Below are 27391 nucleotides of genomic sequence, written 5' to 3' on the forward strand. Positions count from 1 at the left end.
GACAGAAGAGACAGGCAAAACAAGGGCTGTGGGCTTAGTGCACCGTGCAAACACCCTGGACTGGTACCCACCCTCCCTTCTTCCAGGCTGAACCAAGGTTTCTGGGTTTTTTTTCTTCCAGTCCCAGCTGCCCATGACATTGGGAGCCAGGCTCCTCCTTCCCAATGAGCACGATGGGCTCTGCAGCACTGTGCTCCTGCTGTACTTACACAGCTCAACAAGTCCCTCCCTGCTCAGATGCTTTGCTCAGTGTGTTCAAGTAACAACAGCAGCCTTAGAAGGGCCTTAACATCCCCAGCCCCGTCCCCTGCCCTCTTCTGGGGCAGCCACAGTGGTGGCACCCCGCAGTGGGGGGCTCCCAGCAGGACGAGGGGACGGTGAATTTATGATTTGTTCAGCTCAACGGGCTGCAGCCCCGGGAGAAGAGGGAGCGTTTGAGGGCTGGAGTGGCCCAAAGCGCCTGGTTTCCACACACACTGAAACTACAGGGCAGGGACCCCTGGACACGCAGCCTGGGCTCCCAGAGGTCCCCATGAACCTGGTCTCTCATTCCACTGATGTGGCAGGTGCCCAGCATCCTCCAGGCCTCCCACGGAGTGCTGAAGAGTTTTCTTGGAGCCTTCCCTCCAGTTCAGGCTTAGAGGAGGGTCTCCTCTGCTCCCACTGTGCAGCTGCAGCTTTGCTGATGAGAAAGGGTATAGCAAGATCATCCAAGAGTTGCCTGTCTGGTCTCATCCCACGCAGCGGGCACTGGTCAAGTTAGGTCATGTATGACCAGGACTCTGAGACCACGAACAAATTCAGATGCTGCTAAGAGAGATTTTAAGATAACTGGTACTCTCTTGAGTAGATCAAGATACCCTGGGGCCTGGAGACCAAAAAGACTTTCTTGGCAGAGAAGTTTGCCTTTTGGGTAAGGCAGCAGCAGAAGAGGAGGCTGAGTGTGCCCTTCTGCGTGAAAAAGAATAGCCCTCTAAGGTAGCTGAAAGCAAGCGGCACCCCAAAGCCCAGCCGGTCCTCACTACAGGCTGCAGGAATGACTTGCAAAAAAAGGAAACGTTGATCCTGTTGCCAAGAATCAAACCCCAGATCCAATGCTGGTGACGTGGAGTTTCAAGCCTCCACTTAAGGAACAGCAGCAATACACGACCCTTCAAAGACGTGCAGGCACGCCCGTGTCCCTCACACTGGGAGAGTGACCGATTGCCACGAGCTCAGGTGTTCTTGTTCCACTCTGCAAGAGAAACTGGGCAAATCCATACGAGGTGGAGGATCACTGACAGAGACCTTGGCTTCCAGGGTAAGGCTGGTACTTCAGAGAGGGAAGCAGCAAGGACAATCATGGTCCTGCTGACAGGAGCCCCCCAAGGCCATACGCTACAGCAGGCCAGAGGCCGAGGCAAAGTTGGCCTGGAACAATAATCATCACGAGACCCAAAAGTTCATGTTAAAGAAGGTATTCTCCTGCCTCGTTATTAAATACATAAATTAGCAACCTTACCAACAGAAATATGTATGCTACAAAGTATCTAGGTGACAGCTGTGGGAAGAATTTCCAAAATGGATGACCGTAACGATGGGCATAAGGGAGGGACTTAAGGTGGTCTTATAAAGAGAGAGGATGTTGTACAAAATGCAACTCGTGTACTTCTTAGTATTTCTGCTGTAAGAAATGGCTGGAAGTGGAGAGGAAGACTGAGGGAACTGAGCACAGACGTAATATCAACAGGCTTAACTGTAGCATGAAGGTCTAACTGCCGAGGCTGCAGCAGGTGAGATACTTTCAACGGGCAGCTGTAACAGCCTCCAAAGTTGCAACAGGGACACCCTTGTTAGATGCAAGGGAAGAACACGCTCGCTGGAGAGGTGTGCGATGCAGAAAAGTGGTGCAACCTCCACCCTTGAAGACTTTAAGAGCTCAACTGGAAAAGGCCCTGAACAATGTGATACAGCTTTCGAGTACACCTTGCTTGGAGCAGGTTATTTAGATGACCACCAGAGGTCATTTTGTTCCTATGTTTTTTAAAGTCATTATTAAAACCTAATGTTACACATAGGTCTACTTAACAAGGTTACAAAAAAAATCAAATTGAAGCAGCTGCAGAGAAGGACTACCAGGAGGGTTTTGAGAATGAAAAACTCGTTTTATTGGCACTTAAAAGTTCTCGGCTTGTTTTTCCTAGCAAAATGGAAGTTTAGAGAGGACACATCAATTGTACTGATGAAAGTAACTCCAGGGAAGAAATGTAACTCAAACAAAAATACTTGGAACAAGATCAAAAAAATGAAATGCCATAAAAAAAAAGTTAAAACTGGAACTGAGAAGTTTCCAGAGAACAGAGGAAAAAAACTAGTAACACCTTCCTAACAGGAGAGCAGGAGTAGGGGATCAAACTGTATCAGGAAGCTCACAAAATGTGTAAGAGCTATTTGTCCCACATTGGTATACTCCGGGTGTTAGGAATTAAAGCTTGCAAGCAGCAGCTTGCTGCTTTACAGCTTTACAGCTGAACTGTATTTTAGTGAAATCTGGTTCTTTAGAATTTCTGCTGGCCACCTGGAAAGGACAAAGATTTCTTCTTTCACCTTAATATAAACCTCAGCTTCTACAGAAGGATCATTTTCATCCGAAGCACCAGTGTGCCATCACAGTTAACAAAACCTCCAATAGGCGTAAGGAAATCGAGGAGACCGGTGGAGCTTGCTCCTACATGTAAGGAACGCTGCCCCTCTGTCCAGGAAGGTGTACGGGGGTGGGGGGGATGCTCCTTACCTTCATTAATACCAGGATGTCTGGGCCCAGATCCTGAATGAAAGCAGTCAGTCTCACTGTGTGCTGTTACAAGGACTTGGAATTCAGGTAATAAGCAAAAGTCTTCCCTCTCTCCTGTGGTATGTAGAACCTGGGAGTTCTCCAGGACTATAAACCATTAGTGCTTAAGATTTTCTGTGCAGCAGATGTTTAATTTGGAAATTTTTTTGCAAAACATCTATTACACATTCAGCTGTCAAAAGAACCCCAATGGTCCATTTCATTTGATGTTCCTGAAGGTGGGCACCTCTTGGTCATGCTGTGTTTCTTCAAACCGCCAAGCTGTAGTTTCGTTCTGAGCACCAAGTTCATGGACATCTCGTCCTAGCAGACCTGAGAAGCTGGCTAGCCAGCAAACTCAAACTGAGTCACCTTGGCCACAAGTGGTCTGCTAGGAGCTGTAGTGCAGCCTCCAGCTGGGAGGACAAGGGAAAGGCATTGTCCTTGCTGCTCACCCAGGGCCAGATGTGACTCAGCGACGCAGGGCTCCAAAGGCTCCAAATTCCAGCACTCTAATAAAATTACCTGGAAGAGCAAGTTGATCAAAGCAACGCAAACCTGAGGGAGTGACAACAGAACAGAGGGTCACTTTATTTTCAGCTGGTTGAGGAGTTGTTCTGCCGTTGCAATTATGTCTCAAAGAAACAGCAGCAAAAGTGTGCAATAAGGTGACTGCTAGAAAAGAATCTGAACTCCAGCTTTCTCCCTCTGATGATCACAACCCACTGCGAGCAGCCTAAGAGGCCGTCGTCTTCTAAAAGGATCCTCAGTCTCTGACTGTTAGCATGGCGACAACTCCACCTGCTTACAGAGACCTCATATTTGGGAAACTCACTGCACTGGCAAGTGCCAATCCCCTACCCCAACACCCTCAGAACCACCAAGATTTCATCCCCTCCACTCACGCTCACACAGCGACTGTGTTTTGATCTCCTCTGTGTAGCTCAAATTCCTGACTTGGCTTTCTCTAGCCCAAGTTCAGTATCTTCGAAGTCTAAGTCCTGACCTCTTCCATAACTCAAGGCTTATTTTTAAGTTGCTGCCAGGTTCTTACTTGAGACAACCTGCTAGGCAGGATGTTCTGGTCTTCCAGGTTTGGCATATGAATATACCCCAGATGCAAAAAGGGTACTCACACTTTTACCTCATTAAAAACACACAGCAACCCTCCCATCATATCAGGCAAAGTTCCTATTTCTTTTAAAAATAAATATTTATGAACAAAAGGAAGAGATTCAGAGAACTACAATGTTAAAAATTTTCCTGCCAACAGCACAAGTGTCTTTTTTATGTAAAGTCACAAGAACAAGTTGTACACCAACACAACATAAGTACTGTCTAAAAACCCTCTCTCCTCATCAGCTGCCATAGTCCTCCACTGCAGGAATCCACATCTCCCATCGCAGCAACCAGCTCCTCTGCGCTTCTCCAGGACTTGTACTGGGGCTGCTCAATCTCCTTTCGTGATCAAGTCCTCGATATATGCATCCAGTTCATCATCTGTATTAATATCAATGTCCTGAAACCAAAGGCACAAGAAATACCAGTGAAAAGTGAGTCTTGAAGAACAGTGCAAGAACGGACAGGACAGAGCAGCACAGCGTCCTCTGCAACATCTGTCCTGCTCAGCCTTTACGCCCCAACTTGCAGCACTCTCCAGCTGCTGACATCTGCTGTGAAAGCACCACCAGCTTTCCTCGTCAGAGCCTGACAGACACAGCGCCTGGAAACCAGTCAGCACTCGATGCTCAAACAATGTACTCAAGCAACAGATGTACTGTGCTGATCTGGATCAAGTTAGTATTTTTTTTTTTTAGCTTTAACACACATTTTCCTAATAGGGAGCAAATGCTTCCATCTGCTTTCAGTATCTTTTCCATTGGGTGGTCTTAATTTTATTTAAAGTAGTTTTTTTATTTAAAGTTTATTTATTTAAAGCTTTTATTTAAATATATATTTGCTATTTTAATTTAATATTTAATAGTATAATTAATAAATAGATTTCACCATAACTTTTTCTATATTAAGTGTTATTTGTTTAAAGGTTTGCATTTCTATACATGGGGTTCAGAATCTAGCACCGATTTCTGCCCAAGGGCAGAAATTCCCTGCAGAACACTGCCTATGCCCAGGGAAATTCTCCTGCAGCCCCATGTTTCATAGCAGAAAGCAGAAAACAAATAGAAGCTGCGCACTACGTACATGCCATGAAAAATCCATCTGTGAAAATTAACACTCATCAGGACCCCCTGGGCAGCAACAGCCGCTGCGCACTCAGCTGCTTCTGATGGTCTAAGCCCAAGCGGCACCCAATTCAGAAACAGCTGAAGCCCAGTTAAATGCTGGACTAAAACATCTCCAGTGCCTGGAGGGGCCTGGGTCTGGGGAAGGTTGCTACTCGTGGGGCAGCTCTGGTTTTGCCCCTGCTTCCTCACCCACCTCCTGCACTTTCTGCAGAAGGGCCACGATGTTAGTCCTCAGCTTCTGCAGTTTCTCCTCTGTTTCCTTCAGCTTTCTCTCCGAGTTGCGGAGGTTTTCTTCACAGGCTTTGGCCCGGGCGTCGGCGCGTGTCTGATATGAATTGCACAGGTTCTGCAGACCTACCTCATACTGTTTGAAATATTCTTTCTGTAGAAGACAAAACACAACAGATGACACATTAAGAAGCAGCACCGAGCGTCAAGAAAACCCCAGCACTCGCAGCTTGTAGAAGAGTCCAGCTACCGGCACCCCGTGACCGAACACCACCAGCCTAACACCGCGCCCCTGCACACCCTGCCTGCGGTCATTACCATGCTCACATTTACATTTCTGATTTGCCTATTGCAGGCAGCATAAAAATCACACGGGTTTTCACATTCCCAAAGACCAGAACTGCAACAAAAGCTGCCGGAATTCAGATTAAGGATGCAGCATGTTTTAAAAAGCCTAAAACCACAGTTATGCTGTAGAAAGATCTGACAGCCTCTGTACGCAGCGAGTTTCCTTAGTATAGACCACCCAGACAACATAGCTTATTACTGCGAGGTAGGAACATCTACACTTGCAGAAAACTCCAGACAAGACCAATGTGTCCTGTGGAAGCAGCAGGACCAGTAACTCCAGCAGACGCCTGAATTAACAGAGAGAAAAGAGACAAGAGAGACTGCCACTATATACACTGCGAGTGAAGGAGTAGGGCACTTTGAAGACTACCAAACAAGCAGTGGCTTTTGTCATTTGGTCATCTGTAGGTGGCTTTTGTCACCTGCAGGTGCCTCCTGAAAAGGTCTCCCTTTGTGGTATGTCAGAGAAGAGAGAAGTCAGAGAAGCCAGTACCATTTCTCCGCACTTCAGCCTGCACTGGACCTTCCAATACCAGCATGCAGATACTGGTGCAGGCTCAGCCCCATCTGTTCCTTGCTCAAATAAATGGAGGCCACGCCAAAAGCCTTAAGATGCACACAGACTCACAGGCGGTCAGCCTGCTCACCTGGGGAAGTGTGAGGGGGGCTGGCTTCCGTGTTCTCTCCCATTTTTAAGATTACCTCTGCATAAGTTAGATTTATAAGGCTGGGGGCAAACCAAACAGGTATGCATACATCCTATTTCTACAAACCTCTAACCTGGCCTCTCCTTTTTAAAAGCGTAACAGCAATGGACAAGAAGTTAGGATAGTAGCAGCCAACAGCTTTCCCACACAGATGTATGGTAATTAAAAAAATCCTCAAGACAACAACTGTCAAAAGACCTAAGGCATGTTTCAGAGGCTCTCATTCTTTTCCTCAGCTACGTTAGTCTGCTAAGGATTCAAATAACCTTTTGAAGAGTGCGATCTTGCATCAACAGGATGCACACTTGCCATAAGAATGGAATGTATGTGGGGAAAAACCCCAAACTTACTTTTCTAGAAATACTGAACTCACCAAGGGAAATGCCAACAACCCTTCCGAGCTCATGGAACTCAGCTCCTTCTTGGAGATAGGAAAATTCGGAGGTAAGAAGTACCGCAAACAATTTCTATGCAGGAAAGAAAAACGCAAAGCCAGAATTGGGAGTTTAAAAGACTAAAGCAATCAGACTGCAGCAGCTCACAAGAACTGCAGTGAACCCACCGAAGGATCTGGACTAGTAAGTCTACTGTTTCTTGGCTGCTGCTGGGACCAGTGGTGTCTGGCTCAATTCTGACACAGTCTGAGGTAGAAGGTTCAGCCACAACCACCTCCTCTTCCTGCTGCGTATCTGGAGCCTGGTACTCAGGAGAGGGAGGCTTCATCAACCTCACATCCTCACTGCCCTTCTCTACCCTGAAAAAAAAATATTAAGGGAAAGTCAGATATCTTTTTCTACATTGGTCATACCTGAAACACTGTTAACAGCTTCATCAGAACCTGCACCCAGCTGTCACTCTGAGACCTCTAGATTACACAACAGCTGCCTCCACAGGAACATCACATCAAAGCGATGGGCAGACTGTATGGAGTCTGTCATGCTCATTCCTTATGAAGCAGCTGGAGAGTCCTGAGCACACACACGCTCCCTGACATGACAGCAACATATTTGTCTTCAGCATCTATGGAAGTAAAACGGGGTCTTCCTCCTGAAAGCAAAACAAGCCTCCAAAATCCAGTAGCTAGAGATAGTTACCAGCGATCCCTTGGTGTGGTGTCTGTAGGAACATAATCAAACTTCACCTTCCAGCGTACTGCATGCTTGCCCATTTCCACAGCTGTGACACGGCCTGTGAACCACTCCTTGTTCACACGCACTTCCACGTGCAGCCCTTTATCTGCAAGAAGGACGACAGTAAAGACATTTGCAAACGCTCAGATGCTGGAGAGCACATTCTGTATGAGCTCTAGAGAAGACAGCCACCCTCAGCAGGGAGCAAACCTAAACCTGTGACAATTCCTTCAAATTGTACGTAAACCACAAAAACACCACTGTCACACAGTTCAACTCCTACTTCAGAGTAGGAAGATGCAAGGAAATCATATGGCATTTTCAGACAGAAGGTTTCTCCTGTACTCTGGGCTGTTTGACATGGGCTTTCTAGGCTCGTGTTGGCCACTAGGACAATTTGCTACGTGTTCCTAGTGGGTCACCTTCCAGACAGCTCCTTGGCAACAAGCTGAACAAATGCCCTGGCAGAAGGTGCAATACCATCCTGGCTATCATCTTTCCTGGGGGTCTCTTGGCCCCTCTTCTCTCACAGCAGGTCTAGATACAGTCCTCAGCATTTCCCAGCTAATGTAGCTCCATGATCCATTCAGTTAGGAAGGGTGAGCACGACGTCAGTCTACACCACGCAGTCAAGCATCACAGCCGTTAACGTGACGCAACCCTCAGATTACAGATCTTCCCACGCCACAATTGCCTCTTGTCTAATCAAGGGGTTCCTGCCCAAAATGCTTCATGCGAGTTAGAGTCATCTCGGGGTTTGGGACCCAAATTTAGACTAATTCTTATTGTAAAAAGCTCATTAATGAAATCACACATTTAACCAGTGAGTCTAGTTCTGCAACAGTTCTTTTCCACTGTGTTAGGTACTGGAGGCAGTTCAAAGGTTCATTTCTCACCTTTCTGAGCTTTCTTCAGTTCCGCCAGCTCTTCCTCCCCAGCACTGTCTGTGAGCTGTGAGCAGAGAGAGCTCAGATTAGCTGCCTCCCACCAAGATTATAAACACTTGACAAAATACCTTCTGCTGGGGAAACCAGTGCACTCTCACCTCTACCACCACCTCACTGGAATCCTTCTTCTCTTCTTTCACTGCTATAAATTTGCCCCGTTTTGTCTTCTCCTTCTTGTGCTCACCGTCCTCCTCAGACCCGTCCTCTGTGGTGTTCAAGGTCCTCTTCCGAATGGTGGAGGCCTGTAGGAAACAAACAAGCTCTAGCTATAATTCTAGCATGCTACCAACCAAAACCTTCTTTCAGCCAAGTTAAAAAAAAAAATGCTCAGCATCCAGTATTTAATTTGACAGTTAATGAGCTTTTCCAGCATGTTTTAGCAGGTGCTACGTGATCATGCAAACGCTCATCCCGCCACTCCACATTCTTTTTTTTCTGGGGAAACAGTCTGGTCTAACAGGGAAGAGATGAAACAAGTCTTCACGAGGGGTGTAGAATGGCACCTTAACCCAAGAGTAAAGTAAAAGTTATCTTGTCCTGCGCAAGGACTACAGTGCAAATCCCATGTGACAGAGCAAGACAGGCTATGCAGAATAGGAGCTGACAGGTAAGGAGCTGACAGTTTTCATCCCATTGAGTCTCACCTGTGGGCATTTGACAGTGGCAGATTTCTTTAGTGCTGGCACTTTGGCAGCTTTTGGACTGGGTGTCTCACGTGAGCTTTTGGGGTTCTGCAGGACAGCAGAGGGTGGTTTCGTTGTTGTACCTGGTTTGGCAAGAGTTTTTAAAGTGCTGTTAGACTTTCCAGCTGTCACAGTGTGCTGGTGTGTCCTGGAAGTGCTGGCCTCCTCCTTGGAGAGCATGCTTGCCAGTTTGGGAGTGCTGATATTTGGCCAAGCTGAAGAGCTCTTTTTCAGCTGCGTGACAGACTTGGGAAGAGGCGTAGGTGGTGGTGGTCTGCTGGGTGCGTTCTTGATTACATCAGGTAAAGGAGGAGATCGCGGGCGCTGAGGTCGGGTCTGTGACTGGGTGTTCTGAAACGAATGAGGGTACAGAGAGAAAGAACAGAAGAGTCGGGCACTGCTTTTCAGAGCAACTAAGGACAGCACAGCAGAGTACAAAGCCTACAGCGGTATCCCATTTACCTCCCCTGCAGGCCGTGTGGTCACTTCCAGAGGCAGTTTCTTTAAGTCAGCTTGAGATCGAATTGGAGTGGTTTTCTATTTAAAAAAAAAAAAAAATCAGAAAGGCCATCCTTAAAAGCTGTCAGGGCCTGCCTGAACCCAGCCCAGCAAACAGTTTTCCAGTTTAAAATCAACAATTATAAGAAGGTGTGTTCTGTGTCCTTCAGCCGAACACCAGCAGTCACTCCCATTTTCCTAGCAGAAAATGAAATGCAAGCTGAGATGCTTGTTTTCTGTTATTGAAACCCCTACCCCATGAAGGAGCACAGGTGGCATTAGAGGCTGAGACAGACATGACTCGGCATCAGCCATTTGCACTAGGAGGTCCCTCAAACCTGCTGTGCTTAGCTGGAGACCTCCAGATTCACCTGCAGAGCTTCCAGCTTTTCCTGCTGCTGGCGGATTTTCTCTGTCAGTTGTTTCTGCTTTTCCTCCTGTGATTTCAAGTCTTTCTTCAGAGTTCCCAGTGGTACCTTCTGCTTCTGCTCTGCAGCTTCACATCTAGCACAAAGGGAATGCAAGAGAACCTCAGCAATGATAGCAGAACCTGCACTGTCACACACACAGCACTGTCCTCATATCCCATCCCAAATGCAGCAGTAAAACCACTTTCCTTTCTGCAGTAGCCACAACCTCAAAACCAGTGGTTTTCTTCTTGGGAAACACATATACGATTTAAGGATCAAAAGCACAGTTGTTAAAAAACAAGCCATTTACGCTGGGAATTACCAATTCAGAGCCCAGGAGCTAAACAAAGCTTAGGAACAGCTGCAACTGGTTTTCCATAATGTTTCTGTACTCTGGACTTTTACAGCAATTTTCCTTCCTATCAACTTACGTCTTCATATCAATTCCTCTTTTTACAAGACTTCCTTTCCATTTAGAAAGGAAAGCTTATTACCACTAACCCGTGATTAAGACGTCATTTACATGAGCCTTCCAACAGAAGATGCACTTCGCCTTGCTGCCCAAGGCCACAAAGTTTTCCTTCGCAATATCCCTTAACTATTTGCTTTTCCCATCCTGTTCAGCTTATGGCCTACGAAACAGTGGCAAGTATCCTACTCCCTCAGGTCCTCTCAGATGCAGAATCCTGGAAGAGTCCTTGAGAGAGGAGGAAAACGCAGGTAGGAAATACATGAAAGTGGACTGGCATCACCTTCAAACTTCTGGGTGAGCAGCTGGCCATCAGGAGCATTGCCAGAGGAAGAAGAGGGGACCGAAGGGTTCCCAGGCTCATCTCCTACCACAGAACTGAGTCATGGACAGACACACCAGAATCAACCCCTTCAGGGCGAAGTCATGCAAGGATGGTATGAGATAGGAAAGCAGCAGTACCAAGACAACTCTTGCACAATGCCAGAGATCCTACACTGCCTTGGAGTCAAGCCATTAAAAACTTCCCACAAGTGTGAGTCTTACAGATAAAGGGAGCACACCACTCTCGTGGATCACAGAGAGCTCCAAGAGGCTGATGAGAGATGATTTTATCAAGATCTCTGATCCTGAACCTGCCAACTGATGGGATATCCCCTAGTCTGCGAGATACATACTGTGATCAGCTTTGCCAATGGAAAGGAGCACAAGCAGCAGTTTCTCCATCAGCCTTTTCTCAGCTGAAGCACCGCAGGGGAGTTTTTCATAGAGCAATTACTACCTCAGCTAAGAAAGTATCTGTCATCACTGCAAAATGACTGCCTGACACCAAAGCTGCAATTCCCAAAGATAAAGCTGAACAAGTGGCACCATATGCAAGTTTCCCAGCAGAGAAATGCCATCTCCTATGTCATTGCATGGATTGAGGCTGAAAACATTGTTAAGCTGTATCTTACAGCACAAGAAAGTATGAAAGTACCCGTTAGTTCTGCCGACAGGAAAAAATTAAGACTACTCAGGACATTCAAAACCACGGATTGCATCACTAGAGGCAGCAAGTCAGAAAAAAGGAATTATCTTTGCAGTCAGAATAGTCTGCAACTCAGCACCAAGACTTCGGTGATGCTTGAGGAGCTCTGAGGCAGAGTCATCTTCAGCTGCTGTTTCAGCCACAAGTCCAAACACCATTTAGGACCCAACTGGATTTTAGGTAGGAAAAGGGAGGAGAGCGAGCCTGACACTGAAGTGTGACACAGACACGCTGCCTGCTCTGTGACAAAGTGAGCAATGGTGTCACTTAGTGCTGAGCCCAACATAGACTGTGGCATCGGAAGGGGTGACTGAGATGGAGAAGGGGATTCAGCTCCCATGATCCGGGACAACGTGCCACCAGCAGAAACTGAGGGGTAGGTGGACAAATCAGAAGGGTGGGGAACAGCTCAGTGCCAATAGCGGACACAATGCAGGCAGACAATGCCAAGGCAGCCAAAACCACCACGTGGTCTTCTGATGCCAGGAGAGAGCCTGAACATCAACTCTGACAGTGCTTCATCTTCAACTTGGCTGGATGAGATTCTGCCAGACCCTCATGGCGCACAAGCTTGAGGCCCCCCACCCACGGTGGCAACAGCAATGCTTCCCAAATCCTCAGGCCTCCCTTAGACAGTACAAATACCTGGAATGGAACAGCTGGGGCACGTGGATGGTCAAGACACAGAGGTGAAGGTGTCCAAACCCATGGCACAAGGACACAGCAAGAAACATCAGGCAGTAGAGCACCTGGAAGGGAAGTTCAGCAGTGCAGTGACTGCAAGGAAGCCCTGCTTTCTACTGGCACCAACCAAGCCAGAGGAGTGCTACTGCAACTTCTGTAGAAAACCACCTGCCTCGTGTAAAAGGACACAACTGTACTCACTGTTGGAAAGTGCACGTGAGCCTACTCAATCCAAAAGTATTCTAGAGCTATTTATCCTCCCAGAGTAAGACTCCTGAGATCCCTTTCGAAGAAGCTGAAATGACCAGAAGTTTGGATCACCTGTCCAAAGCACCTCACTTGCCCTTTCCTGCCTCCCTGCAAGGGGGATGTGGGACGACACCATGCGTGGGCACACTGTGGAGGTGCTCTAACTCGCTCCAACCAACGTCCCAACATGTTCTCACATGAAACGCAGCCAAACCCCTCCAAATATTCAAGGTATTGCAAATACAGAATTTAAATTCTTTCGTTAGTAAATCAAGTTCCTGTTGGGTTACATGATAACAAAGCTTGTCTGCACATACACAGAAGAGCACAAAGACAACGGCAGGCGGGGGAACCTGAGTAACCCCCTTTCCTGGCTACTCCCAGGCCATCCCAGGAGCCACCAGCCCATCCAAGGCCCATTTCCACAAGCCCAGAGGCCCAAAGACAGCTCAGCTCAGGGAATGCAAATTAGGTACTCAGAGGAACAGATACCCCATTTGGGCTCCTGCCAGGGCTGTTCCGGGGCAGCCTCAGCCCCAGTGTCCAGTCAATGCGAGCAGCTCTCCAAAGCATCTTTTGGACCGATGGGAGGAACCACAAGCAGATAAAGGAAGGGACTGAGATGATTTGGGGAGGAACAAACATGGAAAAACAGAGAAATAAAAGGCTAAAAAGGGCCAGTTGTACATAAACAGTTGGCTGGTTAGTACACTTGTCTTTGTACTAAACTCCATTTCTAACTGTTTTCCTGGGCAAGGGGCTCTATTGTGCGTGCACATGTGTGTATGGGGGTCTGAGGGCCAGCAGCTGGAGTGGGACTACCGGTCTCAGGGGCCTGGGTGCCACCAGCTGCAGTGACTGCAGGCATGAACATGAACATGTGATTCACAGCAACGGGCCAGACGAACCAGCGAGGAGGTAGCCTGGGAGCAAGGGGAGAGGGTGTCTAAGGGCGAGCCCGCAGGAGCTGACTACTGGAGGGACGGGGGAGTCCCGCCCGACTGCTGGAGATGGGGATGGGAGTGCAGGCAGAGCTGTGGGTGCCTCTACAGATCCAGATCCACTATGGGATGGAGAGCGTGCCCAAGGTGAGACACTGGGAGGTCTGTAGTGTTATCTGTGTCCACGTGAGGAGGTCTGTACCTCTCACGCCCTGGGGCTGGAGGCCTCAGGGCTCATCTATCCCAGTGCAAGTAACCAGAGGGACAGGATCCAGGGGCCAGGTATGGACGTATTTCCGCTAGCGGTCCTTCATCCTGATCAGCCAAGAGGGACAAGGACGAGGCTGCTGGTGCGGTTTGTGCGAGTGCTGTGCCTGTCCACCTGTGTTGATCTGTGTGGCCGCACATGCATACATGCGTGGTCTATCTGTGTTTGTATGTGTGTCTACCAGCAACACATTCTCAGCCTTGCTACTGCTTCCACCTGGGGGGCTGGAGGTGTGGCAGCCTCTTCTCGGGCTTGCTTGGCCCTGCCCCAGCAGTCTAGTCAGAGGACATCCTCAGTACAACCACACTCTTCATAGCTCTGCACCAGGGCACAAATACATGGAGCAACAGGGAAGTTAGCATCAGTATTCTTCCAATGACAGGTGCCAAAAGGAAGAAGCTAGAAAATCAATACTTTCCAAATATCAACATCAACACTTCTTTGTAGCCTTTTCAGCCACAGATGTTAAAGTTTTTATTCCAATTAAAAGTTACCACCTGGATTCCTTCCCTTTGTGTTTAAGCACTGAGCGAAGGCACCTGAATTCCAGCTGAGCAGCTTCCCTCGTTACACAATAAAGACAAGAATCAGCTTCTGGCAGTGTCTGTCTTCACAGAGAAGCAGCAGCCTAGAGCAATCATTTTCCTCATTCAAAAAAATGACTAGATTCTACCTAAATTTTGTAACTGTGAAACACACCGCTGGGAAAAGAATTGATGTGTTGCTCCCTGAAGTGTACAAAATGTCATTCTTGGACTCACTGCAACTCAGAGGTGTTGCTGCAGTTTGTGTGTCTAACGGGTTGGAGCTATAGTACCAATAAAGACAATTGCAAAGACCCCACTGAACACATACTGCTCCCAGCCTGCGCTTATGACTATTCTTCAGTTGCTGTCTATGCTACCCACATTAAAATTAACATGCATAAACTAAGGCTACAATCATATTTCCAGTGGCAGTGCAGAAAAACCATAAAGCAACTTAATTTCACCAGATCACTGGTTGAGGTTGGAGGGGCCTCTGGAGGTCATCTGGTCCAACCCCCTGCTCAGGCAGGGCCACTCGAACTGGTTGCCCAGGACCACGTCCTGGAATATCTCCAAGGATGGAGACCGCACAACCTCCCTGGGCAACCTGTGCCAGGGCTCGGTCACCCTCACAGGGAAGAAGCGTTTCCTGATGTTCAGAGGGAACCTCCTGTGTTCCGGTCTGTGCCCATGGCCTCTGGTCCTGCCAGTGGTGCACCACTGGGAAGAGCCAGGCTCCGTTCTCTTTGCAGCCTGCCTTCAGGTATTTATGTAGATTGATGAGATCCCCTTGAGCCTTCTATGCTCCAGGCTGAACAGCATAAACTGGTGCCTGGGGTTGTTCCTCCCCGGGGGAGGACTTTGCACTTCTCCTGGTTGAACCTCATCAGATTCCTGTTGGCCCATTTCTCCAGCCTGTCCAGGTCCCTCTGGATGGATGCATGACCCTCTGGTGTATCAGCCACTCCTCCCAGTTTGGTATCATCTACAAACTTGCTGAGGGTGCGCTCTGCAATTTGTATATCGCACAAATGCCCACCAACGTGTCAGCTCCAAATACATACATCACCACTACTTTTTCACAGACTGTGAGCACAGCTTAAAGGTATAGAATTACTGCCTATCCCTCCAACTGTTCTCAAAGAACAGATGACCAGAAGAAGAAAAAAACATGTGCAGATAAGGCACGCTGCAGAAAAGTCTTTATATTAACTGATTCTTACCTGTCTTGTTCAGGATCAGGGTTCATAGAGCATACCCAGCTATCAGGGTAATTCTTCTCCACTGAACTCAGCTGGAATGGGAGAGTCCGCCATTTCAGACATACATCTGTTAGACAAACACTTTGCAAGTCAGAAATATACAGCCTGAGCCACAAAATATTTTTTTTCCATAGGACTTCTCAAGCCCATTTAATGCCCAAGGACCACACCAATTTCCAAAGTATATCCAACAACAATAAGACTAGTGGCCAAAAAAAAAAAGTGAGACAGCCACAGGACATACTGAGTCAATTCTTGCTTCATGCTCACAAAATGGTTGGAGGAGGACCTCAAATCTTGTACAAGGCATCCATAACAAGAATCTGATGAAGCCTGGCATCAACCGATACTAGAGGACCTCTCTCTGTCACACTCACTGCTGCAATGACAGCATGTACAAACCAAACAGCCAGTCCTGAAATCACTGCTCATCGCAGAAGTCAGGCTGTCTCTTACTGGTATCAACACAAAACAAGTCAGAGATTTATCCACAAAAAAAAAGTAATTATAATAATCTAATAAATTTTAGATGAACCAGGAAGACAGATTTGGCTTCCAGAGCATCGCTGGCCTATGAGGAAATCAACAACTTAAAAAAATCAACTTTTGCCAAGAAAATACAAACGTTCTTAAATCAGGCTCTGGAAGGACGTCAACAGCAGAGGACAAGAAGAATGACAGGAAAGCCCCCCCTCTTTGGGAGGAACTTGGAAAGGACTGAGAAAACCATCAAGGCAGGAGAGCCTAACAAAATAATTCCACAAGACTGGCCTCACATTCCTTGCTACAACCTCATCCCCAAGTCCTGCGGGGAAAATAAGGTCAAGGGAGTTTGGTGTCCCTCTACTAAGAGACAAAGTGGTTGTGTTGAGATCTCCCTTACCCCAGTAAGGGCTTAGCCAGAGCTATTTAAAGGTGCACAGAAGAGAACTTCCATTAAATTTGAAAGTCAACTGTAAATGGTTCCCTTCTGTGCTCACATGTAGTACCGATTAGCAGGCCAGTGCATCAGAATACAAATTACTTGGCCACTTTCCATTGCCTACGGGGAAGTTTCAGATCTTGTTCTAGTGTTGGGATGGGTGGCTTTGGCCAGTTCCCATTCATATGACATTTCTAAGCCCATTCTCAACACTGCTACTGGCCACACCTGCCCCATGCTGTAAGGACACCTGAAGAACATCATGGTTATTAAACTGTGCAGGAAAGGAACCTTACACCAAGATGTCTAAGTGTACCATCAAGTGCAGACAAAGGCAACTCACAGAAGGAGACAAGCCCTAGAAGGGGATAATGATAGCGAAGCTCGTCTCAAATCTCCTACCCATTTAGCTGCCCCCCCAACTGCAGCCAGGAGTCCCTCCCGCCTTCCCCAGGGAGGACCAGCCTCCTAACTGCAGCCTGGTCGGACGCACCGCACTGAATCGTGGTAGGGATCTCCATGGCTCTCCGGCGTTTGTAGCGCAGTTCACTAGATGGAGGCTGGTTCCAGTTTGCTGATAAATAACCAAATTCATCCCAGAACTTGATGATACCTCTCTGGGCTGGAAAACAAACAACCCCCCACTCAGTATGCAGCCATTACCACAAAAACCACCACCTGCACTCTTGGCTGCCCTCCCCCTTAGCTGCCTTCCAGCCACCAAAGTTTCCCCTTACAGCCCCTGGTAATTGTGAAGCTTCGTTACCTATAGCAACATCCTTCCAATACTGAGCCAAATGCTCTCCCATGGCCTTCAGCAAGTGTCGATACTCTTTGGCATCAGCGAAGTCTTGTTTATTATGGGTTGGCTCCAGAACCAAATAGGGCACATCCACCACGCCTACCACTCCACCACATGCCCTGGAAGAGGGACACACAGTCACAAACATCATTAAACTACCAGGTCGTTGTTCAGAGAAACAATATTGAAAATAGCAGCTTACACACACACTCAGTCACCCACCCATTCCTGCAGCAGTACTGGTTTTAATTTATCAGCTTTCTAAATCAGACTCGAGCCGGCATGCAAAAAGTAAGGTGGGCTCAAATATTTGTATTTGCTTTCAAGACCTATTCTCCCTGTCCCCAGAATGAGGCAGTACTGCTACCAGTATTCATCAGCCCCAAATGCCAGCATTGAGCACAAAAGCCTCATACTGCTGCAGGTATGACCAAAATCTGTGGAGAGAACTCTCTATCGAGAAGCCAGGGAAATACTGGGCTATATTAAATATAATTTATTTGTCAGAATCCAAACTAAAGGCTGACGAAATGAGTAAGCTTTATGCTCGTAAAGAATGATTAATGCAGAACAAGGTTATTGCACAGCCTAAGTTATATGTAGAAACATGCCAGGCTTAAGCAAAAAGATCGCTGAAAAATCTCCAGGAACTCACATGCCACCCTCCAGCTGTGGGCCCACCTTCTCATACATCTTTATCAGCCGACTGCAGTTATAAATGAACATGCCATCCAATTCGCGCTGCTCAATATTCACACCAAAGATAAAATTCAGTTCTTTGGGTTCCTTCAGTGCCCTATAAGAGAACAAAACAGAGCCTCAGAGATGTTGAAAGTAAAACTAATTATTTGCTGTCATTAGACAGAGGGTATGGAAATCCAGCACCTTTGAGCATTATGGGTTTACTAACACCTGTCCTTAGCACCTATGTGCTTTATCCCAATTAGGAATTTGACTTCTCCTTAAGTGATTAGTTGAAGATAGTGGAATTCTTTAAAATGATCTGTTGACTGTCTACTAATATCAGATATTAAAAGAACCTGAGCTGTGCATGCATTAGCACTGCACAATAATAACCTGCAGATATAAGATGTAAGTCTGTCTTAACAATCAAGCATCTCAAAATAAATCCCTGAAATAAGATTCATTTCATGTTCATTTTCTGTTTAAAGCCATCCTCTTCCCCACACAGATGTATAGGTACCCTGTAACACACCTTCCTCTAAAACAGATGATTCTAAAATAAGTTACTAGGAAAACATCTGGAATAGCAGCTTTCAATAATTTTAAAACTAAACCTTTGCCAAGAGGTGTTTTGAACACTACCAACACAGAAGCTGGGCTAGAACGTTACCCTTTTGGTCTCAGCTCATCCAGGTGGACAACTGTGATTTGAGAGCATGAGTAGGTGTGGCAAAACACCCATCTCATCGATTAATTTTCTTTTTCTAACTTCTGGAAAAGGATGTAGAGCCTTAAATTTCAAGTAACAATGTGCACTCACCTACAAAATAGGAAGGGCATCTCCTCATTTTTATCAGAGAGGACAGGAAGTCACATTATCATCCAAACCATGGAAAATTAAGTGGTGGGCCAAAGGCCCAGGATTTTATTACAAGGACTTTAGTATCTGTCCTGTCCGCTGGATTTATAACCTGACCTTACACAGGCTTTGGAAACCAGAAATAATTTCTTTCATTGATGCACCCAGCACCAGAGAAACAGCAGAAAACTGTCCTAGGACATTCTCTATAACGCAAGAGTTTTCTGAGAGGCTACAGAAATTGTTTCGTACAGAAGGTTTCCAATGACACACATTTTTCAGGAATTTCTTCTGTTTTCTGGATAAAGTACAAGACTATGGAAAAGCCTGGCCCTCTGAACTGTCTCTGATCACCAGTGATGAATGCAGGGACACAGGGAAAGTCACATGCCTGCCCAGAGCTGGCAGAGCACCCGGCAGCTCTCGCTCGGGAGCACACATGGCCGAGCCTGTACAGAAATCCGGACAAAAGGCCTTTTCCTCTGCCGTTGGTTAGCTGTCACATACATCTATTTTCCTCATCATCACATATCTGAAACCTGACTAGAGATAACCTTTTCATGTATCTACAATTGGGGTATTCTTCCAAACCAGCTGGTTTACATTTTGTGGCCTACAAACCTTCTTGGATTCAAACAGAAAGAACTGCTGAAGAAAACTTGGAATCTCTCATTTCCAACTAGTCAATAAAGGGCATAGAGAAGCTATTTTCAAACAAACTTGTACTGTCCACGTTCTTTGTTTGTTGTTCAGCTTTTTTAAAGGAAACAGTATTTTGCCCACTGGCAGGAAGGCCAGAAGACCATTCTCAAAATTTTACTTTGTGCACTAATGCAATCAAAACCAAGAATTAAAAGACAAGCTGTACATGGAAAAGTACATGGAAGCTGAAGAAAACAGCTTCTCCCAAGAGTTTCTGCATTCTTCAGATCACAGATCTAACACTTTTAAATTAAAGCTGTATTTATTTATTTATTTTTAGCATCTTAAGATGCATTAGATCTATCTCTGGCAACAAGTCTGGGAGAGTTCTGACCTAAGCAGCCATGTAAACTAGCATGCAAAACAACTAGGTGGGAACGGAGACTTGGTATATACAAATCCCTGACTTTCTCACACTCAGCATTTGTTTTAAGAGCATTTGTTTCTGGTTACAACTTCATTTGTGAAATGCATATGACAAATTTGCAAAAAAGCTGTATACAAAGAGTGAAATATTCCTGTCAGTACATCGATAGAGAAGTTAATTGCAACCAGAGCTAAGTTAGAACAGTATCTTGGGATTTCACAGCACTGACTATAACACAACTCAGCAAGTTTTCTAAAAACATCTCTACAACTCTAAAGGCCATTTCACTGTAACTTGCTAACGTTTGTTTGCCTCTCTGAATCTTACCTGCAGATGAAAAAGCAAAGGAGTGAAAAAAGCTGACCTGAAAACCAGGTAAGCATCTACAGAAAACAAGCCAAATCCAAAGATGTCTTTCAGCAAGTACGAGGGGAATAGCAGAAGCAACCAGAACAGCAAACTCAGTCCCCTTGGTTTAACAGCCAGGGTATACAGGATGCCCGCAGATATTTAAGCTTTGAGCTGAACTGCTCCCTCCACCACACCAGCAAAGTAGGAGAGACGTCTGAGCACGTGGAGTGAACAGCCTGGGAAAATCAGAGCTTTGAACCACCGTGCACTCACCGCTGCTTTGCATCCTTGATCCTTTTCTTGACATCAGCCTCCCGGCGCATGGTTATTGCAGAGTTTTGGACTTGACGTAGTGTCACCTGCCAAACAGGCATCGCACAGTAAAACTGCTGCTGTGAAATTCATGAAATTAACTCACTTCTATGATTTCTTCCCCCTTCAAGAAGATCTCAGAAATGTTTTAAATGTAAAGAATTCACAAACAGTGGAGGGTGACAATCAGCACGCCTTTACATTTAGGGCAGCACTTGCTGCTGGGTTGTTTAAGCAGCTACACAGTTGCTTGGAAGAAAATGTCTAAATGTAACTAAACGTCTAAGGTAACTGAAACCAGAGGGTAATGGAGGCACAGGGAAACAGCCAGGGTACTTGCATACTGTTGTTTCCATTAGATACCAACAGGAAGTCCAGTGATTTTAAGCTGGTGTCACTTGCTGACCCACCCGGCGTCCCCGCAAGCCCTCCTCCCACCCAGCGGCGGGCTGGGTCTCAGCCTTGCCCCCGTCAAGAGCCACAGCCCCACTGGGAGGAAGCAAACAGCCCCTCTCCAAAAGCCCCTGCCAAATGCTTTGGAGCCAGCTGCGCAGGCAGGGAGGGGGAACAGCCGAAAAGCACCCACTTTTACTTCTGTTCAAATACCTCGTGTTCCCCTTGCCTCTTCTGCAGAGGCTGACATCAAACAAAGCGCCTGGGGGCTGGGGGTTGCCTTCCCACTCAGGATATATTGGAGGTTGTTGTGGGCAGGGGAACGTCAGCACGCTTCCCATTTGGGCTAGAAACCATGTGTCGATGCCGAAGCACATCCAGTGGTGATGAGACCACAGAGCTGCCTGAACGCTGCTGGCAACTCACCGCTGACTGAAGTCCCCACCTGCTTAACCTATACACCAGGTGCTACCACTGGGTGCTGACCAGCCAGGGCTGCTCCAAAGCCAGCGCTGCTCCAAGGCCACCACGCTCAACCGTCCCTCAGTGCCTGAAACGTGACGCGCTGCCAAAGCACAAGGCTCACCCTGGACTCCCGCGTGAGATCCCCTCCTAGGCGCAGCTCAAGGGCACGGGCTTTACTCTCCGCCTCACGAGCCTTCTCCTCCGCTGAAACACACGGGGAAAAGGATGATGTCAACCATTCAGTACAGACAGCGTATCATAAGGCATTCACCTGAGGAGACCGATTTCCAGAGAGTCTTTGCTGGACTGACATGCACAAGGGTACAAAGGTAACACAAAAAGGTACAAAATAAAACCATACATATGAGAGGGCACCACCAACATGCCATCTTAAACTTGCTCAGAGGCTGCAGTCAACACTGGCATAATAGCAGGGCTAAACTCTGCAAAAGCATGTTTAAAGGAAGGATCCATGAGGAAGTTAGCAAGGAACTGGAAAGAGTAAGGATGCACGTGGCCCTGCCTGCTCTGCCCAGAAGCGTGAAGGCAGAGAAAGGCTCTCACAAAACGAAGACTGAGTTCAGGCTTGAAAAGGAGTTACAAAGAGGTAATTTTCTTGCAGAGATGAAGGGAAAGGACCACTCTCAGAAACACTTTTATCTTTGATAATTGCTAAATTTTGCCTGGAAAAAGACAAATCTGTGCTACACACAAAATAGGATACAGTGTTCTGAAAACCTGCCACTACACCTGATCTTTGCATGCACAAAGTTTACCACTTAAAAGAAACTCCCCTTTTCACATCTCTCCCAGACTACCAACAAGACTGCCTGACAATAGGTACACATCACCCTCATATTGCTTAAAATTCATTCAATAAATTTCATTTTCAGCAAGGAGATCCCTTCCTAAAATTGAGACACATGGTGCTTTGCTAAATTAGCACCATGTGTCTTGCATCTGCATGCTCTCCATCCTAAAGCACATTGGCTACAGCCCTCTCACGTTCCCTTTCAGGTCAGAAGCCTGTTCTGCTCACAGCTGTACAAGAACTAATTGAGTGAGTAACCCTCCTCCGTCCCACGGGCTATGAGGTTCAGGGGGTAAATGTGGACTGGCAAGTAAAGCCTTGCTTGGGCAGGGAAAGTCGGAGCTGCAGCTGCCACCTGCAAGCACCCGACTCGGGCACGTGTGCTGTGAATGCAGCACTGACCTTGCCGCAATGCTCCCCGTGCTCGCTTCCGAGCACAGAACTTTCTGAAGGAGGATGCACCGACACTGCAGCCTTCATGAACTGTAGAAATCTCTAACAGAAATAGACCGATATAAATAAAGTATGCACGGAAATGTTTACGTGCAAGATGACTAGAAGAAACGATAAAGCAGGAGTTAAAAGAGTAGCACGTGCTGATAGGCACAGACATGATTTGTGTCACGATTTCTACGACTATCCATCATATTTGAGAAGTCGTGGCAGTCCAGTGAAGTTCCCACTGACTGGAAAAGGGGAAACATAATCCCCATTTTTAAAAAGGGAAAAAAGGAAGACGTGGGGAACTACAGGCCAGTCAGTCTCACCTCTGGGCCTGGCAAGATCATGGAGCAGATCCTCCTGAAAACTATACTAAGGCACATGGAAAATACAGAGGTGATTGGTGACAGCCAACATGGCTTCACTAAGGGCAACTCATGCCTCACAAATTTGGTGGCCCTCTACAACGGGGTTACAGGATTGGTGGATAAGGGAAGAGCAACTGACGTCATCTACCTGGACCTGTGCAAAGCATTTGACACTGTCCCGCATGACATCCTTGTCTCTAAATTGGAGAGACAAGGATTTGATGGATGGACCACTCAGTGGATAAAGAATTGGCTGGGTGGTTGCACTCAAAGAGCTGCGGTCAACAGCTCGATATTCAAGTGGAGAGCAGTGACAAGTGGCGTTCCTCAGGGGTCGATACTGGGACCAGCGCTGTTTAACATCTTTGTCAGCGACATGGACAGCAGGATTGAGTGTACCCTCAGCAAGTCTGCCAACGACACCAAGCTGTGTGGTGCAGTCGACACGCTGGAGGGAAGGGATGCCATCCAGAGGGACCTGGACAGGCTTGAGAGGTGGCCTGTGTGAACCTCATGAAGTTCAACAAGGCCAAGTGCAAGGTCCTGCACATGGGTCGGGGCAATCCCAAGCACAAATACAGGCTGGGTGGAGAACGGATTGAGAGCAGCCCTGAGGAGGACTTGGGGGTGCTGGTTGACGAGAAGCTCAACATGATCCGGCAACGTGCACTCACAGCCCAGAAAGCCAACCGTATCCCAGGCTGCATCAAAAGAAGCGTGGCCAGCAGGTTGAGGGACTGTCATGGTTTAACCCCAGCCAGCAACTAAGCACCACGCAGCCACTTCCCCCTCCCCCCTCCCAATGGGATGGGGAGGAGGAAAAAAAAAAAAGGTAAAACTCGTGGGTTGAGATAAGGACAGTTTAATAACTAAAGTAAAATAAAATATACTACTAACTAAGAAAAATATAATAATTGTCATGAAAAGGAATATAACAAAAAAAAAAAAGGAGAAATAATACCCAAGAAAAGACAAGTGATGCACAATGCAACTGCTCACCACCCACTGACCGATGCCCGAGCAGCGATCCACGCCTCCTGGCCAACTCTGCAAAACAATAGCAGACTGCCCCATGCAGTTGAGTTTCCTGCATTTGGGGAAATCACAGGGGTCAGCACACCCAGGATACAGGCGATGAGCCTCGCCCTGGGAAAACTGTCCTTTTGGCGCCCAACGTGGGGCACGAAGGGTGGAAGTGGGCATGACGTTCCATGGTATGGAATAGCCCTTTGGCTAGTTGGGGTCAGCTGCCCCGGCTCTGCTCCCTCCCAGCTCCTTGCACACCTGCTTGCTGGCAGAGCATGGGAAACTGAAAAGCCCTTGACTTAGGATAAGTGCTACTTAGCAACAGCTAAAACATCAGCGTGTTATCAACAGTCTTCTCACACTAAATCCAAAACACAGCACTGTACCAGCTACTAAGAAGAAAATTAACTCTATCCCAGCCGAAAGCAGGACAGGGAGGTGATTCTCCCCCTCTGCTCTTGTGAGACCCCACCTGCAGTACTGCATCCAGCTCATAAGAAGGACATGGACCTGTTGGGGCGAGTCCAGAGGAGGGCCAAGAAGATGATCAGAGGGCTGGAGCACCTCTCCTATGAGGACAGGCTGAGAGAGTTGGGGTTGTTCAGCCTGGAGAAGAGGAGGCTCCGGGGAGACCTTATAGCAGCTTTCCAGTACCTAAAGGGGGCTACAAGAAAGCCGGAGAGGGACTTTTTACAAGGGCATGTTGTGATAGGACAAGGGGTAATGGATTTAAACTGAAAGAAGGCAATTTAGATTAGATGTAAGGAAGAAGTTCTTTAGTGTGAGGGTGGTGAGGCACTGGAACAGGTTGCCCAGAGAGGCTGTGGATGCCTCATCCCTGGAAATGTTCAAGGCCAGGCTGGTCGGGGCTTTGAGCAACCTGGTCTAGTGGAAGGTGTCCCTGCCCACGGCAGGGGGGATGGAACTAGATGATCTTTAAGGTCCCTTCCAACCCAAACCATTCTATGATTCTATGATTTGGAAAGACAACCAGTACGTGCTGAGGTATGGTGTGGCTTAAACCAAGGCGAGCAGCAGGCCTGCACCTCCGTATCAGGAGGGCAGCAGCGCAGTTGCAGCACGCCCTATGAGCCATCTCCCTCCCTGCTCTTCCAACAGGAAGACAAACTGCAGCTGTGAGACACCCAAAACAAGGAAACACAACAGTGGAGGAGCAACCTTACCTAAGATTTATGGAGGATGAGGTAAGCAAGAAGATGACAGGATAGCAATTGGCTCCTAGAGATTACCAAGCACCTCTCCAAAAAGCAGCACTCAGTTGCCAGCCAGAAGGAATCCAGACGCTGTAGCCAGTGTTTGATAACCGGTATCCACCGTCCTCCATGCCATGGTCAGCATTACTTCCAGAAATTTACGTTTTTGGTGTGTGCAGGTACGCGAATGCAAATGGGCACAGTCAACTTACTTAGACCATTACAATAAAAATCACCTTTCCTTTCTCTGCAGTGTTACATTTGAGTTTTGTCCCACTAAATCCCACACAAGCACGCTGAGGTTCACTGCAGCTTACCAAGCAAATCCCAGCAGAACTGCACTGTGCGACCAACTTCATCATCAAGAGACAGCTTGGCTAAACGTGAAAACACAGGAGTTTGGAGACTGCTTAAAACACTTGGTCCATTTAAATGAAAGCTTATACGGTAGAAGCTGGTGGGCTAAATGCAACTGTGTCTAGAGGGAAGAACACAGCGGTGACCCATAAGGGCACAGGTCAAACCTGCTCCACTAACACAACGACAACTGAGAAGCCATGGCTGACCAGGAACGATTCAGTTACGAGTCTGAGGGTTGAGGCCCTAACGGGCAAAAATGCATGCCCTAAGCAGGACGACGAGCATACAGCAGCTACAATCTGCATTCACATCCTCGCAGGGGACAACAGGCATGGCATACCCATGGTGCTGCCGAGCAAGCCACTGGACACACTAAAATACTCCGGACTAATATCCGGTGCAGAACATAGCTGTTAACGACTTTCAGTATTGGACACCCACGTAACTCCTCACCTTTTCTGTTTGCTTGCTTTTCAAACTTTGTAAGAGGATTTCTTGAAAGTAGGCAACGGCAGTACTGAGATGCCTTGGTGCAGTATTCAGTCTTGGTTCAGAAACGCACAGAAAGCAGCTGATGGTCTTTCATAGCTACCTTGCCCAGGAATGGTACTTTTTTCCTGGGTCCATCCGCTCACTTGGGGATCTGGATGCTACAGCTTATCGCATGAGGCACAAAGTCAGTTCCCAGGGAATGAAGAGCGGCTTTCCCTTATCTTAAATATATGTATGTCTTCACTCTTGAGCTGTGGGTCTTTTTGGATATGCCAAAGCCATGTCACCAACAGTCATAGCTGCCCATACGTCTTTCTTTTTTTTTTTTTCCATTCCCCCCTATAGCTATTTTTCAGTTATCATAAGTTTTGGCTCAACAAGCTCATAAGCTACTTCCAGAGACTCATCAATCCCTCAGTGGAGTTCTACAGTATGATGGACTCCAGCACATCCCTGGCAGGCAGCCACGGCATACTGGAACTGTGGTTAGCTCTGCTGAGACCCACCATTTCTCACAACACACCCCTAGTTTTGAGAGAGAAAACTGCAAATCATTCCCTGGTGAACATCCCACCTAAGAGTAGTGTGCATCCTCAAGAGAAAACATATGCTGGAGATGACAAGAAATTAATCTTTTCTATCAACAGCAGAACAAGAGAACTTGGTTGTTACAGATTAAATTTGTTTTCCTAGAAGCAAAGAAATGAGATCTGTGCCATTGAAGCTGAGGTTAATGCTACAAGAATGTTTTAGTTCTGGAGGCTTCATGTGATCAAATCTTGCAGAAAACAGTCTGAGGTCTGCCATGAGTTTTCACCACCAGGTTCAAAGCCCTTCGCTCAGCACCTACTTCACCACCAGAGGCAGTGGGCTAGCTTTGGTGATGAAAATGAGTTTACGTTTCCGTGCCAATGGTATCTGTTCTTAGCACTGGGACACCGAATGGCAGTATTCTTCAGTGTCAAGACACTAAAGCTCACCTTTTAAACATCATGAAGGCTTCATGGCCTGCTGCAAGAAAGAAGCCTCTATAATTCATGCCATTTGCACCTTCTTGAAAGGCAATGCAAGTGTGTGCTGAACACCTGCTTTGGCTATAGGACTCAATCTAAAAACCAAATTTATCTGAGAATTGAGGCACAGGATAAAATCTGCTTAAACTTTATAGTTTCAAGTCTATCTTGTTAGGTTGTACTTCATAAAGGAGGAATAGGGAACATAGCAATTTACACAATTTCATTTTGCTGCTTTGCTTTGGGCAGGGTCAAAATCACGCTGCCCTTAATGACTCTGCATAGGCTGAACATGGCACCATCACGTGCATATCTGACCTGCACACACATGCACACGTGCCTAGAGCAGCTCTTACACAGGGAGAGA

At 47.1% G+C, this 27391-nt stretch overlaps 1 protein-coding gene across 4 annotated transcripts in view; it reads right to left on the bottom strand.

The window, feature by feature from the left end:
• Nucleotides 1–3117: 3117 nt before the first annotated feature.
• The window catches only part of MORC2 (MORC family CW-type zinc finger 2), a 62793-nt gene continuing 38519 nt past the window's right edge, over nt 3118–27391 (bottom strand). For 2 of the 4 annotated variants that reach the window (XM_050914274.1, XM_050914277.1), the window contains exons 11-26: nt 21421–21503; nt 20403–20488; nt 17822–17962; nt 17131–17285; nt 16858–16986; nt 15404–15509; nt 9974–10106; nt 9567–9641; nt 9066–9455; nt 8520–8663; nt 8371–8425; nt 7439–7580; nt 6907–7098; nt 6718–6811; nt 5252–5440; nt 3118–4331 (exon numbers count right to left, since the gene is read on the bottom strand). In XM_050914274.1, the coding sequence (XP_050770231.1) occupies nt 4263–4331; nt 5252–5440; nt 6718–6811; nt 6907–7098; nt 7439–7580; nt 8371–8425; nt 8520–8663; nt 9066–9455; nt 9567–9641; nt 9974–10106; nt 15404–15509; nt 16858–16986; nt 17131–17285; nt 17822–17962; nt 20403–20488; nt 21421–21503 (2183 nt within the window). In that variant the 3' untranslated portion in view covers nt 3118–4262. Of the gene's footprint in view, nt 4332–5251; nt 5441–6717; nt 6812–6906; nt 7099–7438; nt 7581–8370; nt 8426–8519; nt 8682–9065; nt 9456–9566; nt 9642–9973; nt 10107–15403; nt 15510–16857; nt 16987–17130; nt 17286–17821; nt 17963–20402; nt 20489–21420; nt 21504–27391 lie in introns of all 4 variants that reach the window. The other 2 variants (XM_050914276.1, XM_050914275.1) reach the window with 2 other exon arrangements.

Source organism: Gymnogyps californianus, unplaced genomic scaffold, assembly GCF_018139145.2.
Source record: "Gymnogyps californianus isolate 813 unplaced genomic scaffold, ASM1813914v2 HiC_scaffold_34, whole genome shotgun sequence".
Lineage (NCBI taxonomy): Eukaryota > Metazoa > Chordata > Aves > Accipitriformes > Cathartidae > Gymnogyps > Gymnogyps californianus.